The following is a 17,299-nucleotide window of genomic DNA, read 5'->3' on the forward strand; positions in this document are numbered from 1 at the left end:
AAAGGAATAAAAGACATTGGGAAAGACGATTTTTCAGCTCCTACGTATTCTTATATAATAGTTTATTCTTCTCATACTATATGTTGTGTGTAACACAGGTAGATGCTTTAATTAAAAATAAATATTTACCTTGTCACCAACCCATTGCTAGATGTCGAGTCCACTTTATAAAAGCTGCAAAGAACAAAGTAGGCATTCTCTGCACTCTATTCTCCCAGTGAAAGGATCACTAGTGAGTCATAATTCATCTGTTTTAATCAAACAGGAAGATTTTCTTTCCCATTTCCTTTCTTTGTAGCTCTGTCTTCACTTGTCCCTAATGGCCATATGGCCTCTAGGAAGAATTCATTCAGGAAACCCTTACTGAGCATTTGCTGTTGTGGGAGGTACTGAGCTAAATGCTGTGGTTAAAACCATTCGACATAATCCCCAATCTCATGAAGCCTGCTGTCCGGTGGGGAATGTGCCAGTGCACGTGTGTGTGTGCACACCACACACGGTCCCCCCCAACGCACACACACAGAGGCACGGAGCCCCGCCTCCGTGGGGGGGGGACTGAGCCCCACCTCCGTGGGGCAGGGACTGAGCACTGCCATTGCTCTTGGGGTGGGGGGGTGCAGTGCCCATTGCAGGGGGGCCAAGGGTGCAGCCCTTATTCTTTTTTTTTTTTTTTTAAGATTTTATTTATTTATGTGACAGAGAGACAGCCAGCGAGAGAGGAAACACAAGCAGGGGGAGTGGGAGAGGAAGAAGCAGGCTCATAGGAGGAGCCTGACGCGGGGCTCGATCCCATAACGCCGGGATCACGCCCTGAGCCGAAGGCAAACGCTTAACCGCTGTGCCACCCAGGCGCCCCGCAGCCCTTATTCTTAAAGAACAGTAATGACAAGACCAAGTACTTATCACCATCAAATGGGCTGATTCCTCTGCAAACTGGCCTTCACCACTCAACATCCAAAGTCAATTTCTGAAATCTGGGACCTTCACCCATGCACAGATCTCCATGTTGTTTCAAGAACAAACTTTGAAGTCTGAAAAGAAAGTCACCCAGGTCCTTGCCGGCAAAGCCTTGTGCATCCAGGAGCAGCAGGCCATGTGTTGCGTGGGTGTCATCAGCCTGAAGGACTTGCAATGACAGGCCCCTTCTCTTCACCGAGGCCCTGCCTCTCCCTCTTCTCTTTGCCAGCTTTCTCCCCATATCTCCACCTCTCCCTCACTCCCCTGGCCTTCCACTCTCTCCGTCACCCTCATCTACTTCTCTGTTCCCATGTCCCTTCCTTTGCCTTTGGTTTTCCTTCATTGTTTACACCCTGCCACTTAAGCCCCCATCCTGACTCATCTGAAGCTCACAGATGACATGGGGCTTCCCTGAGGCTCATGGCCAGATGTCCACACTCCTGGGTGTGTGCTGCATCCAGCTGCATCCCAACCCACTTTGCCCTTCACCCTCCAGGATACCAATTGCTTCATGTTGCCTACATAGACACTGCTGGGCTCCTGCAAGACAGCTTCTGTGCACACCGTTTCCTGTGCCTGCTGGGCCCTCCCCTCCCTTCTCTACCCAGCCAATTCCTCTCCTTTTCTCCTCCACGCAGGAGGCATCATCACCTCCAGAAGCTCTTCTCAGAGGTTCCTCTTGCTCTTAGGAGATGCCGGCAAACGTTGGCCGTCATATTTTCCACATTGTATTGAATGTGTCCACTCACAGGGCTCTGTCTGCTCCCTGGTCAGGGTGCTGATCCATCCAGGGTGCCTCCCTGGTACTTAGCATGGGTGTACACACAGTAAATGCCCAATGGATGTTGGTGTCAGGTGGAGCTAGGAGAACACATGCTGTGGGAATGGATGTAGACTCATTCATTCATTCATCCATCCATTCATTCATTTGCAGTAAACCACAAGGAAACTCGATAGGCAGATGTCCCAGATTGGCAGGACCGAGAAAGACAGCTTCTAGGGTAGATGCTCTCAACTGAGGGTGGAGGTATTTCAGACATTCTTATGGGAACTTATCAAGCAATGGAGGTTCTCACCCCTTTCTACAATGCTCTCCCCACTCCTGTGGCGGACCAGAGTTCAGGGCGTTTTCGGTAGGTCACAGTTGGCCACATCGCAGTTCTTGTTTCTCCACATCCTTGCTTCCCACAGTGTGTTCAGCTCAGAGCTAAATAGGTATAGGGTTAACATATATCTATTCAGCAGCTGTAGTCTTCTTTAAGATTGCCATTTAGAGTTTAAAAAGAAAGGAAGCTAAAGTAGAGAGGTAACTAATTCGTTCAAAAAGAATGCCTGTTTTGTGAGCGAGGCAGGACAGTGGAGCAAGGTAAAGGGAAGGAGAGACCCCTCCGTGGACCTGATAGCCTGCAGCGTGGATTTGTTTCAAGCCCCTTCAGGCCTACAGGAGAAACCTCCACGGTGGAGACATTTGGGGAAAGAGGGATTCAGGGCAGGGATGAGCTTTCCGGTGATGATCCCATGTCAACGTGTAAGCAGCATCTCTTGTGTGTAGCATGATTTCATATCTGGAAAAGATATGAAAAGGTGTCTTAACATCTTAGTGGCTTGTGTAATTGGCCGTTATTCAAAGGTTTGGGAAGGCTGGATCTGTTTAAGCTAAAGAAACTGATGACATGATGAGGAAGGGAGGGAATATCTCACATTCTGAGCAGGGCCACAACCACTTAGGATATACACGTGGGTTGTTTTTTGCAACCTGGCTTCAGATGTTATTGCAAACTCACATCCATTAAAGTTTCCTATCAAACCCCATCTCTGCATACAGAGGGAAGGTATATGAGCAATTTTTAAAATATTATCCTTATTCTAGGCCATATGATCAACACAGAGTATCTCCGAATTGCCAAATGCCCACAGTAAGGGGAGTTTTTCTGGCTAGTTTTGTTCTTTTAGGTACTTATTACTAAAGTAAAACCCAGAAATGTCACACGGGGCTAAAAATTCCACGAAATAAACAAATTTGACACGATTTGCTAGGATTTGTCTCACTGGACTGTTCAGGTGGAAAGTTGTCTCATCTCAATGCTTTTTTGAAGAACAACTTCCAATAGACATTAGCTTTGACATGAAAATAATTGGATTTACATAAACATGTAGGTAAACTTAACATCTTGCTTATTTGAGACACTGGAATTAAATTGAGGGCTTTCTTTCGATACGGTGCAGCTTTTCATTGTTTTAACAAATTCCACATGTTAAAAACTTACTGCAACTATATTCCTCTCTAGTATATCACCATTAAGTGAATTATAAAGCAATGTCAAGTTAACTTTCATAGAAGCTGTTCTTAGGGGTAGAGGGAGGGAGTTTGCATTTTGCTGACGCTCTAATATACTTTTTAAAATCCTCCCAGCAACCTTGGAAAGTGGGTATTATTTCAACTAAATATCCTAAGAGAATTAGAATTGTGTGTAAATCATACATCAATAAAACTGATTTGTAAAAAAAACACTGAGGTTCAGAGAGGTGGAGATTCTTGCCCAAGACAGCACAGCTATGAAACATTGGAGTGAGTTTGGATCCAGCTTGTCTTTCTCCATTTCATCCTCCCAATGCAAGCACCGAATAGCTAATGGAAGGGCACTTAACATTTTTTTTTAACACCAACAATAATTGGATAGACTGGAAAAATATTCGTGGACTGATATCACCATACAGAGTCAGAGGACTTGAGGTATAATTGTGTGAGTAATGAAGGTGAAAATGATCTTAATAATAATAAATGTAATCGGCTGCTATTAATTAATTGTATGTTCATCTGTCCCAAGAACTGCCAGCACAACACCGCTGGAGACCACTGTGAGCGCTGCAAAGAGGGTCACTATGGGAACGCCATCCAGGGATCCTGTAGCGTCTGCCTGTGTCCTCATTCAAACAGGTACTGGGGGAGCTTGAAAATAACCTATGGAGACAGGAAGTAGTTTGGTGGTTGCCTGGGACTGGGGGTGGGGAGTGGGATTGGGGGGGTGGGTAGGAAGTGACTGCTAAGGATATGGGATTTCTTTTGGGGGGTGGTGAAAATGTTCTAAAATCAATCATGCCAATAGTTTGCACAACTCTGTGAATCTACTAAACGCCATTGAATTGTACACTTGAAATGGGCAAGTGGTATGGTATGTGAATTATAGCTCAATAAAGCAGTTATATTTTAAAAAGAACACACAAAAATGCAAAACAAACAAGAACAGTTTTTCCCAAGTATACACTTGTGCGCTTTTCCTTTTCTGCTTTCCTTTCACTCTTCATTCAATGGCTAAACAGTATTTGCTGAGAGCCCAATATGGGGCTAGGAGTTAGCTTTCTCTGGGTGCTGGGGCAGCTAAAGTAAAGAAGACTGGCAAAGACTTCCATCTCATGAGGCTTCACCTGGAGAATGTGGGCGGGGGCAGTTGTCACACTCAGGAACTAAATGCACAAATAAATAAGCGTAATTTCAGATAGAGGTGGGCTATGAGGTTGGTAACAGGCTTATATAATTGGTAGCGAGCGAGCAAACTCTTTACAGAGAGTAGGAGGGTTTTCTGAGCAGGGACCAGGGAACAATGAAATGGAGTAAATGGGGCAATATCTCAGCAATGAGGATCTGAGGCAAGGAAAAGACAAGAGACAACCCCTGTGATGACGTGTTCGTGGAGTAAGGAGGTGGCTGGAGCGCAGTGTGGGAGAGGGCCAGGAGGTGAGGCGGGTGGGGCACCCAGGGTTCGGACCCCATAGGACCTTGCAGGCTCTAGTAAGGCACTGGATTTATCCTTAGTGTGATGGAAGCCACAGGCCAGTCCTGAGCCACGGAGTGATGTGACCTGAGTTGTCATTCAGATCCCAGCACATAGGCCGCAACCTGCCACTTATAGTTCATGATAACTCAAATTCTATTTGGGCTTGGTACCTCGTCCTGTTTCTTGCTCATCGTGACACGTTCGCAATGGGTCCAAGCAAAATCTAACACGTAACTAAACGAAGCAAAAGTTGATTTGAAAATCAGGAAGATACTGCTAAGAGTATAAGCAGCACATAGCTCAAAACACAAGTGCAGACCACAAGGCTAATTAGTATCAGGCCAGTATCTGAGAAACTGGCCACGTTATCAGAAGTCGCTGCCCCGATGTGGCTTTTCTGCAGATGAGTGTTTGAAATGTGCACCCTGTTTTGCTCTCCGTGTATTTGATACTCCTTAAACCTGCTCAGTCCTGTGGCTTTATTTGCAAAAGGATTTATCACTTGATACTTGCCTAGACTTGTTGGAACAGAAGCCAGAGGGAGGAGAAACAAGCTTTTCACGGGGTGCTCGGGGAAAACTTTTCTTCTTTGGTTGCAAAGCGTATTACTATCACGAAGGCCAGCTCCTGGCTTTCATGCAGTTGAAGTAATGCACAGTTCCTCAGATTTATCAATGAAACACTATTTTTATCTAGTTCTCCCCCCAGCAATATTTGTACTGTGAACGAATTTCTAACTGTCCCTTTAGAAGTATAACTCTATCCGTCTATTAGGCCAAGAGTAGCTTCCTAGATAAGAATTCTCTTATCAGCAAATGATAAATGGAGTTATTTTCCCTTAGATTTACTCAGTGTAATGTTCACAGACATTTCTCAAGGCAACAGAGTTTCTTCATGATCTGCTCACTTAATTTTTTTTTTAAAAGCGGCTTCCCAAATATGTACTAGTTTAGGATGAAAAGAAAGAGAATCGGAATGCCACAACTGATTTGAAAAATGTAAAAATCACCAATGATTGTGCCCACAGAAATGCCTAGATGGGCAAGCCCACTCTGTGCCTTGGTCCCTCTGGCCCGGCCCCTTTTCTTCCTGGGAGATAATGTGCCCAATATGAAAGAACTAGAATAAACAAGGAGGAAAATTTTTTGAAGAATCAGAACTGTCTGTTCTTTTTTTCTGCCTAGACTTGTTTTATTCCTTCCTTGTTATTCCTGGAAAAATGCTGTTGTAATCATCTCTTCCAAAATGAGTTACTTTGCTCTGTCTCAAGTGCAGGAATGTATTTCTCTAAGCCAAAAATAAAACCAAATAAATCCCTTCAGTCCTTATTTACCAAGATATGCCCAGTGTGAGCTGAGATAGTACATCATTATCTATACAAGTCTTAATGGACATATTTTTCTTCATATAAAAAGCAACCAGACTCTTGGTGTCTGTTTCCACTTAATGAAAGTCAGTGCTTTGTGGCCAAAAAATAATGAGCATGAAGCCTATCGATTTAGGTTTTTACTGAGGCTTTTTTCTGTCTTCCTTCAAGTTTTGCCACTGGCTGTGTAGTGAACGGGGGAAACATGAGGTGCTTCTGCAAACCCGGATACACAGGCACGCAGTGCGAAAGGTGGGTGCTGCCCCTCCCCCAACTCCCACCCTTCCCCCACTGCCACCCTTCCCGTCCCTCAGTCCCTCATCCCCCGCCAGCCCACAGGGAGGGTGGGCTCTGCCATCAGTCGGCCCCGGGCTGTGGGTGGGGCTGCGCTGGGGCGTGGCTCGGAGCTGGGAGGGGCTGTTGGTTTCACGGAGGCTGGAAAAAGGTCCCTAGGGAAAAATACAAGCTTGCTCACTTAATAAATTATTAACTTCCTTCTCTTTCTTGTTTTTTACGTGTTTTAGAAATTTGAGAATGAGGCCCAACATGTCATAGCCTGTATACCTCTAACACACACCCCTACATACTCCTATCCCCTTCACACTCCCTGGTACCCCTCCCTCTCCACATCCCTACAGACTTATATCCCCTACTTGTCCTTACTTAGTCCTACCTCCATGTAAATTCCTCCTTACATACTCCTACCCCACATATACACATCCCTACATATCCCTACCCACCGTACACTTGTCCTTATATATCCCTTCCTGGCACACATATCCCTACCTAGCCCTAGCTCCATATAAACTCATCCCTACGTACTCCTGGCCCTACAGATGCATCCCTATGTACCTCTACCCCACATACATCTCTACATACTCCTGTGTGCACACACACATATCCACAGCCCTAAATATTCCTACACACACACTATCCCCTCTCTATCCCCACCCATTACGAACCCCTGCAGGACAGTCTGTGTCATTCATTTCTGAATCACTACTGCCTACCGTGGTACTGTTCTTGTAATAGGTGTTCAGTAATGAAACAAAAGAATAAATGTTGCAAAATGGAAACTATAAACTTAATTACGAAGGGCCATAGAGCCAAGCTTAAGTTATTCAGGAACAAATTTTCATGATTAGCTACCATACATAAGGCACTGCCAAGCATTACAAGGGCTATAAAAGGTATTCACAGTCTACCTGGGAAAATAGCACATACATATTTGAAAAAGTAACAGTATAGCATATAAATCATGTGGTCAACATATTTTTAAATTTAAAATAATTTTATCATAAAATCAATACATACTTGTAAAAATAATGTAATACAGGTGAGCAAAGAACTAACGAGGCCCACTGCACCTGTCTGTAGCCCTATATACTTGTGCATGCTGACGTATAATCCGACTTATAATCATTTTATTTACAGAAAACCCCATTTAAAACTTGTATATTCTTACATATCATTCTGTGTGCACATGTTTTCTTAAAAACAGGAGTAGATTGTCGTTTCACTTTCTGTTTCGACTTGTTTTCTCATTTAGTGGGAGGTTAGCATGATCTTTCCGTATCAGTAAGTATTCACTGATAACATTATGTCAGACCTGAAAAGTTCTGGAATCTACTGCTGGTCTTTGAGATCGTTTTACTGCTTTCCATTCAAAGCGGCCATAAGAGTAGATCCTTGCAGCTAATTATTTGTGTGCATAAATCCACAAGATATAATTAATAGAAGTGGGTCCCTTGGATCAAAGGACAGGTGCATTTTCCAGGTTTTTGATATATTTTGCCAGATTACCCTCCAGAAAAGTCATCCTTGTTTCTGTTCTTGCCAGTAGCGAAGAGCAAGTTCTGTGGCCAGTGATACTAGAAATGATCAATATTTAAAATATTTGCCAGTTTGATAGGGGGCAAATGTATATCATTTTAATTTGCATTTCTTTGTTTAATAATTAGATGGATTTTTTTCATGTGCTTATTGACCATTTGTAAATCTTATTTTTTGGATTGCTTTCTGGGTCTTTTACTCATTTTTTTCTAGTAGAATGTGCTTTCATTTTTTTAAATTGGTTTGTACAAATTCCTTGGAAGGGAATGAACCCTTCATACTATATGTTGCAGATATTTTTCTCAGTTTGTTTTTTGTTTCTATGGTTTTTTTGGCTTTGTGTTTTGTTATATGTATCTGTTCTTGTATTCTTCAGGCAGTCAGCCATTGGGGTCATGCTTAAGGAGGTTATAAAAATGTTTATGCATTCTTTTAGTACTTTTATAGTTTTATTTCTTCATGTTGGTGAAAATTTGAAAGCTAGCCTTTTGGTGGTGTCATGGCATCTCACATGATAGGTGGATTTAGGGTCAACATGTTCAGCCGGAATTGGCCAGAGTCCAGGTAACTCTGACTATCCCAGGATCCCATCACCATAACCCAGGGCCCATGCTGCATGAAATGCACATAGTAACTGACGCATCCCAGAGCCACCAGCAGCAGGGTAAGATGTTCACACTAGGGGAGGCACAAGGAAAGGGGGCCAATTAGGGGTCTGGCAGATTCCAATCCCTCATGTCACGCTCACTGCGGGAAGCATGGTCATGGAGTGAATGGGGACAGACACTCTGCTGCTTTTCCCTCTCTTCCTCTCATGCTGTCACACTCTTGTTCTCTCCCCCACCTCTCTTTCTTTTGTCAAGTATGTGTAGCCGAATTCGCTAAAGGTCAATGTGCACTTACACAATTTCCACATAAACTTAGACTCGTTTCTGTACATTTAATTTGGTCTTTGTGCCCTTATCATTTCCATGTCATTTCTGAAAGTATAAAACGCCTTTCGATATTTGGTTGAACAAGGCTTTGCTCATAATCCTTATTTAAAATGTTTTCCTTGGCCATTCTGGCATGTTATTTTCCTGGATAAACTTTAGAAGAGTTTTATGTAATTTAAAAAAACCAGAAAATGTATTCAGCTGGATTTCATAGGAAGAAGGCAGGGCCACTCTAGACTGGGGTTATCTGAGACATTTGATGGACAAGGTGGGACCTAGGTAGATGTAAGGGATGACAAGAGCCCGGTGGGGCTGGAAGGTGGCTCAAGTCAGGGAAGTAATGCAAAAAAACCCAAGGGCCTCAAGGATATTCGCCATGAGAGGAAGGTGCAGACTGCCTTATTATGGGGATCCCTGAGCAGCAGCTAAGGGGTTGGGCACTGTCCTGTGGTAAAAAGCAGCAATTCCAAGGTTCTTCTCTTTTCCATTTCCACAGGAGGAACATTGCCCACAATTGCCTCACATCTATTATTCATTCTTTCTTTCAATGAAAAATGTATGGAGACCTTAGTACATGCCTGGCACTGGGCTAAGCACTAGGGACACGTTAGCAGGTGGAGCACAGACTCTGCCCTCAGGGTTTTGTTTTGTTTTGTTTTTAAAGATTTTATTTATTTATTTGACAGAGATAGAGACAGCCAGCGAGAGAGGGAACACAAGCAGGGGGAGTGGGAGAGGAAGAAGCAGGCTCATAGCAGAGGAGCCCAATGTGGGGCTCGATCCCAGAATGCCAGGATCACAGCCTGAGCCGAAGGCAGACGCTTAACCGCTGTGCCACCCAGGCGCCCCTGCCCTCAGGGTTTTACAGTCGAGTGGTGGGCAGATACACAAACCAGCGGCTGAAACAGGGACCAAGAACATAACAGGGCTGGGTCGGGCTGCCTGGGCTGCTGTGGGAGGGGCCTCCAACCAGCCTCCAGGGGTGAGGGACAGAAGGGGCCGCCATATTGAGGCAGGAAGGATGGTGGGTGGAATGGGCATTGGAAGTTTCTTCCAGGCTCTGTGGCTGAAAAGCTGTGAGACTTCCACCTGGGAGAGGCATCCTGGTGAAATCCTCCTCACGGTTCTTCACAAACAATGAAGCAGAAAACAGCAACAGGCTGGCTGAGACATTCATTTGGCAGGCGGCAGATTTGAAAAGAGAAATTCTTAATTAACAGTTCTCACAGCTTATGTTTGTTACGTTTGCTGTCTCAGGAAAGTAAATGAGTGTTTCTTAAATTTTTTTTAAACTTTTCCACAGGTAAATGCCATGTTAATGTCAAATTTTTTCATTTGTCAAGCATTTATTGAGGACCCACTCTGTGCCAGGCATCATTCCGGCACTAGTCGTTAGTGATGCTGTGGTGGCTACAAGGACAGGATAGGGTGAAAAGGAAAAATAAAAGCAGGAGCCGGCTGGGCAGAGGAGGGAGCAGCCGATCTGAGTGCTGGGGTAGGAAAGGCTTCCGGGTGCATACCGTGCTCTGGGGCACATTTCTCCCTCTGCCACTCGGGGCTACAGATAACAAATATGTTCTCTGCTCTTTATTTGTTGTCCCAATGCCATCTACGAAATCGGGAAGTTTTACTTCAGTCCGTTGTGTTTGGACGCTACCTTAAAATGAGAATAAGGGACCCAGTTATTTCTGTAATCGGTAATTAACGCTTTTTGCAAGAGTGAGGAGGAAGTGGAATCAAACTTCCTGAATATTTATGTGACTTTAATATGAAGTATTTTGTAATTACATATCTTTTATGTGGAAAGTTTAGATATAGGGGAGCCATCTAAAAATAAAGCATTTAAAACATAGATCTTTGGGTGCCTGGGTGGCACGGTCAGTTAAGCATTGGCCTTCGGCTCAGGTCATGATCCCAGGGTCCTGGGATCAAGTCCCGCATCGAGCTCCCTGCTCAGCGGGGAGTCTGCTTCTCCCTCCCAGCCCCCACTCATGCCATCTCTATGGCTCTCGCTCCTTCTCTTTCTCAAATAAATAAATAAAATCTTGAAAACATAGATCTTTTGCATAGCATGGTTTGTGAAGTAGATACAGGGCCTGTCACATAAAGTGAAGCGTTATGCCAACTTGCTCAGTAGACTTAGATAAACCACCTCTGAGTAGTTACCTGCTTGATAATTAGGGACTACATGGGTTTTCGGCTTCCCGTCTGCTTTCTGAAATGTAGTAATTTCAAATGATACCAATTATACATAGATGCACATATACATGAATCTTTCATCATGGCTTTAAAATGGTAGCTACTTTTTATTGAGTGTCTGTTATGTGCAAGCGTTGTATTAGATTCTTCGCTACACTTTTATCTCATATTCATCCATCAAAACAGGCGTTGTTAGTGCAATTATTCACTTACTCCTTCTGCATATACTTATGTGGCACCTAATATGGGCCCAGGTGCTAGCGATAAACCCTGTGGCGTTTACACTTTCATGACAGGAGTAGATGAAGGAACCGAAGCTTGAAGGGTTAAGATAGCAGCCCACGTTACACAGCACATGGTGGAGGCAAAGATCCAGCCCGTTCTTCCTGACTGAAAGCCCATGTCCTTTGCACTATATCACCAGTGTAGCCATTGGTGAAGCCTGTATAAATTACCTAACAGTTCTTTGATGCAAAGCTTAAATTTAGGGAAAAGAGTCACATACTACATTCTCTTGATTCTGTCAATTCCACTGATGATGAAAAACCATACACACATTGAGTGAATGACAGTTTGGGGGGCATAGAGTGGATGTGGAACTTTGCTAATATTTTAGTTTCCATCCCAATTCCAGAAACATGTTACATTCACATTAACGTGTCTATTTTGTCTCTTAAGATTTTATTTATTTATGAGAGAGAGAGAATTCACAAGCAGGGGGAGGGGCAGAGGGAGAGGGAGAAGGAGACCCCCCCCCCCACCCACTGAGCAGGGAGCCTGACCTAGGGCTCGATTCCAGGACCCTGAGATCATGACCTGAACCAAAGGCAGACGCTTAACCGACTGAGCCACACAGCACCCTTGTGTGTTTGTTTGTTTTTTAATAGAAACTCAGAATCAAGGAAATGTCTTTTAACTTTAAAAGGAACTGAGTTCTCATCACTAAATTATCTAGAATAATAAAGGCTCCAAGCCAAGAGTAGGCACTGTAACTGCTCTCAGTTGTGTAAGCTTGTTAAATACAGCACTGCAGCAATTAGTGCAAATATGAATTATGCAGGCTTGAAATAGTGCAATAGGAAGTATTAATAAAATGTCCATTTTTGAACGCATTTTGAAATTATATGAATTTTACTTTAAATTTTTCCTTGAGGAAATTAGCCATAAAGTAACCAATATTTCATTGTGTGATATCTTCAGGAACATAACTCTTGCATAAAATTCATCCACCCCTGATTTCCATATTGGTCAAACCACTGGATCCTGTGTGCACTTTATCTGCCCTTCAACTCTAGCAGTAATTGAGGATTTTGTTGCCCTGGTATCAAGGAGGAGGGACCAAGCTCTGCCCACCTTCCACTTTCTCTGTCCTCATTCAAGTCATAAATATCTCTGTATTGAGAGATGTTCATTCCTGCAAATCCATGTCAGGCTTCCTATCATAGGGTCACAATGTCCCAAACAGGGAGTTAGAAGGTGAAGAAAATTGGCTGGAACACATGATGAGTTTTTTGGGTGTTTCTCCTCCTCTTCTTTATTTTGGGTAGGTGTGCACCGGGATATTTTGGGAATCCCCAGAAGCTTGGAGGTAGCTGCCGACCATGCAATTGTAACAGCAATGGCCAGTTGGGCAGTTGTCACCCCCTGACTGGAGGTAAGATGGACTCACACCTTTGTTAACCTGCGTTTATCAATCTGGTCAAAAAGAGCAGACAAAAAACCCTGACAAATATTTTCAGGAAGCATGATACACGAGTCCAGTGAACAAATTGTCTCCTTGTTTTGACAACCTTGGGAATGCTTAGGTAGTATTTACAGTTTGGTAAATAAATGACTTCACGTCAGCTTTTTAAAAAAAGATAAATTGTTTTAAAACTCAGCTAACGATAGCCAAACTAACCTCAGCTCAGATTTTGCTAAGATCTCCCTTGGCATTATAAGGTTATCATCACATCAGTTTTCTTCATGTGTGTAACTGAAGGAGTCAACACATTCTTTCTCGGATAGCAATTAATGTCTGGGATGTGGGTGGTAGAGCTGGGATGGATTTCACATACCAAGGAAAAGACAATTACTAGGAGTTAGTATGGGTTCATTAGGAACAACTTGGAAGAAAAAGGAAGCGGGTTTTCTTCTTTCTTTGATGGAGAATATTAACATGATTTACCAAGAAAATATCACGGATATAGCATAGTGCCAAACCTTAGATAAAATCTCTTATTTTTATAGTTATGGACGAGATGAAGAATGTGTGGATTTGATCTGGTCAAGTGACTGTTCCCAAAGGAATGTAGAGCAAATGGATTCTAATCAGTCTAGAATGAGGTATCTATTGACATGCACTGGGGCTTAATCCTTGGCTCCATCTTGTTTAACACCGTTGACCTGAATGGAGATATAAAAGGCATGCCCACCCAGTTATCAGATGACACTAAGTTGGGAGAGACAGAAAATGCCTCCTATGGCATATTTAGAATACTTAAGGGACTCAACAGCCTGGAACAATGGACCAATTCTAACAAGACAACATTATGTTGGGGATAAGCTTGTGGTCCTATAGTTGAATGGCATAAAAATAAGTGTGTGATAAGGGAGTTGTGGCTCAGTAGCAACACGTGAGAAAGACTGAGGTCTTAGCAGGAAGTTCAATATGGCTCAGGAGAGTAATGTGGCCCCTAGGGCACCTCATATGATCTTTAGTGAGTTCTAGAGTCTAAAACCAGGTGGTCTGCCATTCCTGGTATGCTGGTCATGTAAGTCCTCATGTGAGGCTTATGTCTCTAGAAGACAGTAGACAAGCTACAGTTTGTTCAGAAAGAGGGTAAGACTTTGAGAAAACTTGGAGCCATGTCACGTGAAGGATTGACAAACCAGGACCATGAGAAGAAGACTCAGAAAGGACATATTTGAAAGGCTGATGTGTGGGAGAAGTGTTGGTTTTATTCTATGTGTCATAAGAGCTAGCACCCAAGGAGTGGAAGCTAGAGGGAAATCTACTTTAAGTCATCCCAAGGAAGACATGTCAAGGGTTTAAAGATGAAAAGGACTGTTGCAGAAAAAAAATGAGTTTCTACTGTGACTGTAGGTATTCAAAGAGAAGCTTCAGTACCACACACAGCATATTCATGAAATTAATATCTTTTCAACCCTCTTTGTCTCCTACTCTAACAACAACAACAACAACAGCAAAGCAACCTGAAATAAGGATGGTAACTATGTGTTCCCCAAATGGAACAAAATGCTCACATATGAGACTTTTTGTTCCTGTGAGCTTTTTTCTTTTTCATTCTTTTTTTTTTCTTTTAGTTAATAACCTATTAATTCCTTCGTGGTCAAAACTCATACTTGTTGAGAAAATTGCACTGATAAATCAATCATCCACATGAGCCAGTCCCCCTAGACTATTTGAGATGCTGTAGGAGATTGTGTAGAAAATAAAACCATGTTTCCTGGCCCTTGGGCATTTATAGTCTAGTTGAGAAAATGAAAGTGACATAACAATACATACACATAAGAAAGAGTTAAAAAAAAAAAGGATGAGTAAGAAAAACCTATGATTATATATATATAATAAATTAAAATGTCTACAAATATAGAAAGGAGACATTGTCTTTGAGGGGTGGGATCAAGGGTGATGTCTTTATATTATTTTTCTGACTTTCCCAAATTTTCCATGGTGAACTTACATTATTTATATTACAATTAAAAGTAAATATGGTTTAAAAGATATACGCACAAAGTATGGAATATTGCCTGCTGCTGAGAAGACAAAACATGAAAGCCTCCTTGTAGCACGTCTAGAAAAAATTTGAGCTTTGAGATTTCCTGTGGTGAAGTTAGATTATTTTTCTAGAGGGAAGGGAGAGGACATTTCATTGTAACAATGCATGGTATGGGGGAAAGAGTAGAAATGGAAAGAGTAAAGAATGTCCAAGGATGACCAGTAGGCTTTCCTGACTATAGTTCAGAATCTCAAAATCTAGCTTATATCTATGGTAATTAGCAGTGGGTCCTACTAACATTGTGTGCATATCTCTCTCTCAGCATCTGTCACACTGTTGTGTAATTTTTCTGCCTCTCCCATGGGACCAGGGAACTACAGGACAGCAGGAATTTTTGTCTTAGTAGCTTTGTATTTCCTGTATGTGGCACAATGCCATGGCACACCGTGGACGCCCAAAGGTGCTCAATCAATGTTTATTGAATGTTCTTGAATGACACTGGAAAAGATGTCAACAGTTATATAGGAAGCTATCAAACGAAGAAAGCCTTAAGACTAACGATTAGGGGTTTTAATTGGATAAGAATATCATGACCGTTTATAGAGAAGAAACTGAATATACAGTCAGGGAGGTCATGAGAGAAGTTCCTGCAGCAAGACTAGTGGGAGATGGAAAAGCTCCCAGAAGAATGGAATGCATAAAGGAGCGAAAAGAGAAGAGCCAGTGATGCTGGATAGTTGGGTGACTAAAATCTTCCCAGACTAGCTTTTCTGAAAGCCAAGTTAAAAAGCAGATGAAGAGGAAGTTTAATCACAATATCTTCTTTGGTTATCCTTCTTTTCAGACTGCATAAATCAAGAGCCCAAAGATGGTGGCCCTGGAGAAGAATGTGATGGTGAGAAAAGAAAGCCCCCCTCCTTTCTGACTTGTAGGGTTTAGTTTAAGATATGTGAGCCTAGTGCTGGGACGTGCACTTTCCAGGCTGGGAAAGCAAAGGTGGGAGGAAGCGGGGGGAGGACTTCTTAGGGTCAGGTCCAGCCTCTGTCAACTCATAGCTGTATGATCTTGGGCAAATAACCTGACTTCTCCAAACCTCAGTTTCATCATTTGTAAAATAGACATAATAACTATACGTACCTCACAGATTTACTCAGAAAATGCTAATAAATCTCTTATTGTAGTGCCTGGTAAATAGCAAGCTCTTGATAAATAAAAGCTATTTATTATTATTTTCCCATGTACAAAATAAGTAACATGTTGCATAGAATCACCATGTTTCTCAGTTTTATTGAGATATAATTGACATGCAACTTCGTGTTAAAGTGTGCCACATAATGATTTGATATCTGTATATATTGTGAAATAATTATCACAATAAGTTTAGTTAACGGCCTCACATAGTTACAATTTTTTTCTAGTGATGAGAACTTTTAAGACAGACTGTTGTAGCAACTTCCAAATACACAATACGGTATTGGTAATTACAGTCGCCACGTTGTACATTATTACATCCCCAGGACTTATTTATCTTATGACTGGAAGTTTGTACCTTTTGACTCCCTTCACCCATTTCCCCTACTCCACCACTTCTTTTTAAAATGCTCCCTGTCTAGAGATCTCTCTTTTGCAGAATCTGCATCCCTCCCAAGAAGTCCAGGATTGTGATTTTTGCCTGTGATGTCCTATGTGCATATTAACTGGGCTGTACAGCCCTTGTATTCTGTTTACACACCCGTGGCTTCAGCCCACAGCACATTTGCCTTTGATTGTGGCCCCTACAGATTGTGACAGCTGTGTGATGACACTCCTGAATGACCTGGCCAACATGGGCAATGAGCTCCACCTGGTCAAGTCTCAGCTGCATGGCCTGAGTGCCAGCACCAGCTCTCTGGAGCAGATGAAGCACTTGGAGACCCAGATCAAGGACCTGAGGGTAAGTACCCCGTGCACCCAGCACAATGCCAGGCCCAGAATAGCTCTTTGGTGGATAGATGCTGCATGCATGAGTACCCCTCAAGCAGGAGATGGGGAGATGTTGACTCTGTTTAAGGCTCAAGGGTCTTTCCTTCCTCTGATCCAAATGGAGACTAGGTTTTTACTGCTGGAAAGTACTAGTAAACACACAAAACTGATACTTCAAAGTGAACATTCTTTACTTACTGCATGTTTCTGGGCTGATTTTTCTTCTAGAGCCCTTAGCTAAATATTTTGCATTCAGAAGAATCAAAAAGCTTTGTATTATATTCGAATTAATTCTTTAAATGTTTGATGGAATTTTCCAATGAAGCCATGTGGGCCTGGGATTTTCTTTGTTGGAAGATTTTTTGTTGTTGTTGTTGTTTTTTAATAAACTGTAAGTTCAATCTTTAAAAAAATAGATATGGGACTATTGGGACTATCTATTTCTTCTTGAGTGATATTTTGTAATTTGTGCCTTTCAAATAATTTTTTCATTTCATCTAAATTATCAAATGTGTTTATGTAAAATTTTCATAGTTTTTCCATTTTATC

General features: G+C 42.4%; 1 protein-coding gene across 3 annotated transcripts in view; it reads left to right on the forward strand.

Moving 5' to 3' along the window:
• The window catches only part of LAMA3 (laminin subunit alpha 3), a 254,194-nt gene that overhangs the window by 183,540 nt on the left and 53,355 nt on the right, over positions 1-17,299 (forward strand). For all 3 annotated transcript variants that reach the window (XM_034642115.1, XM_034642116.1, XM_019796476.2), the window contains 5 exons: positions 3,786-3,895; positions 6,271-6,351; positions 12,614-12,720; positions 15,633-15,683; positions 16,570-16,721. In XM_034642115.1, coding sequence (XP_034498006.1) covers positions 3,786-3,895; positions 6,271-6,351; positions 12,614-12,720; positions 15,633-15,683; positions 16,570-16,721 — 501 coding nt within the window. The remainder of the gene's footprint in view (positions 1-3,785; positions 3,896-6,270; positions 6,352-12,613; positions 12,721-15,632; positions 15,684-16,569; positions 16,722-17,299) is intronic.

Source organism: Ailuropoda melanoleuca, chromosome 14 (assembly GCF_002007445.2).
Source record: "Ailuropoda melanoleuca isolate Jingjing chromosome 14, ASM200744v2, whole genome shotgun sequence".
Taxonomy (NCBI): Eukaryota; Metazoa; Chordata; class Mammalia; order Carnivora; family Ursidae; genus Ailuropoda; species Ailuropoda melanoleuca.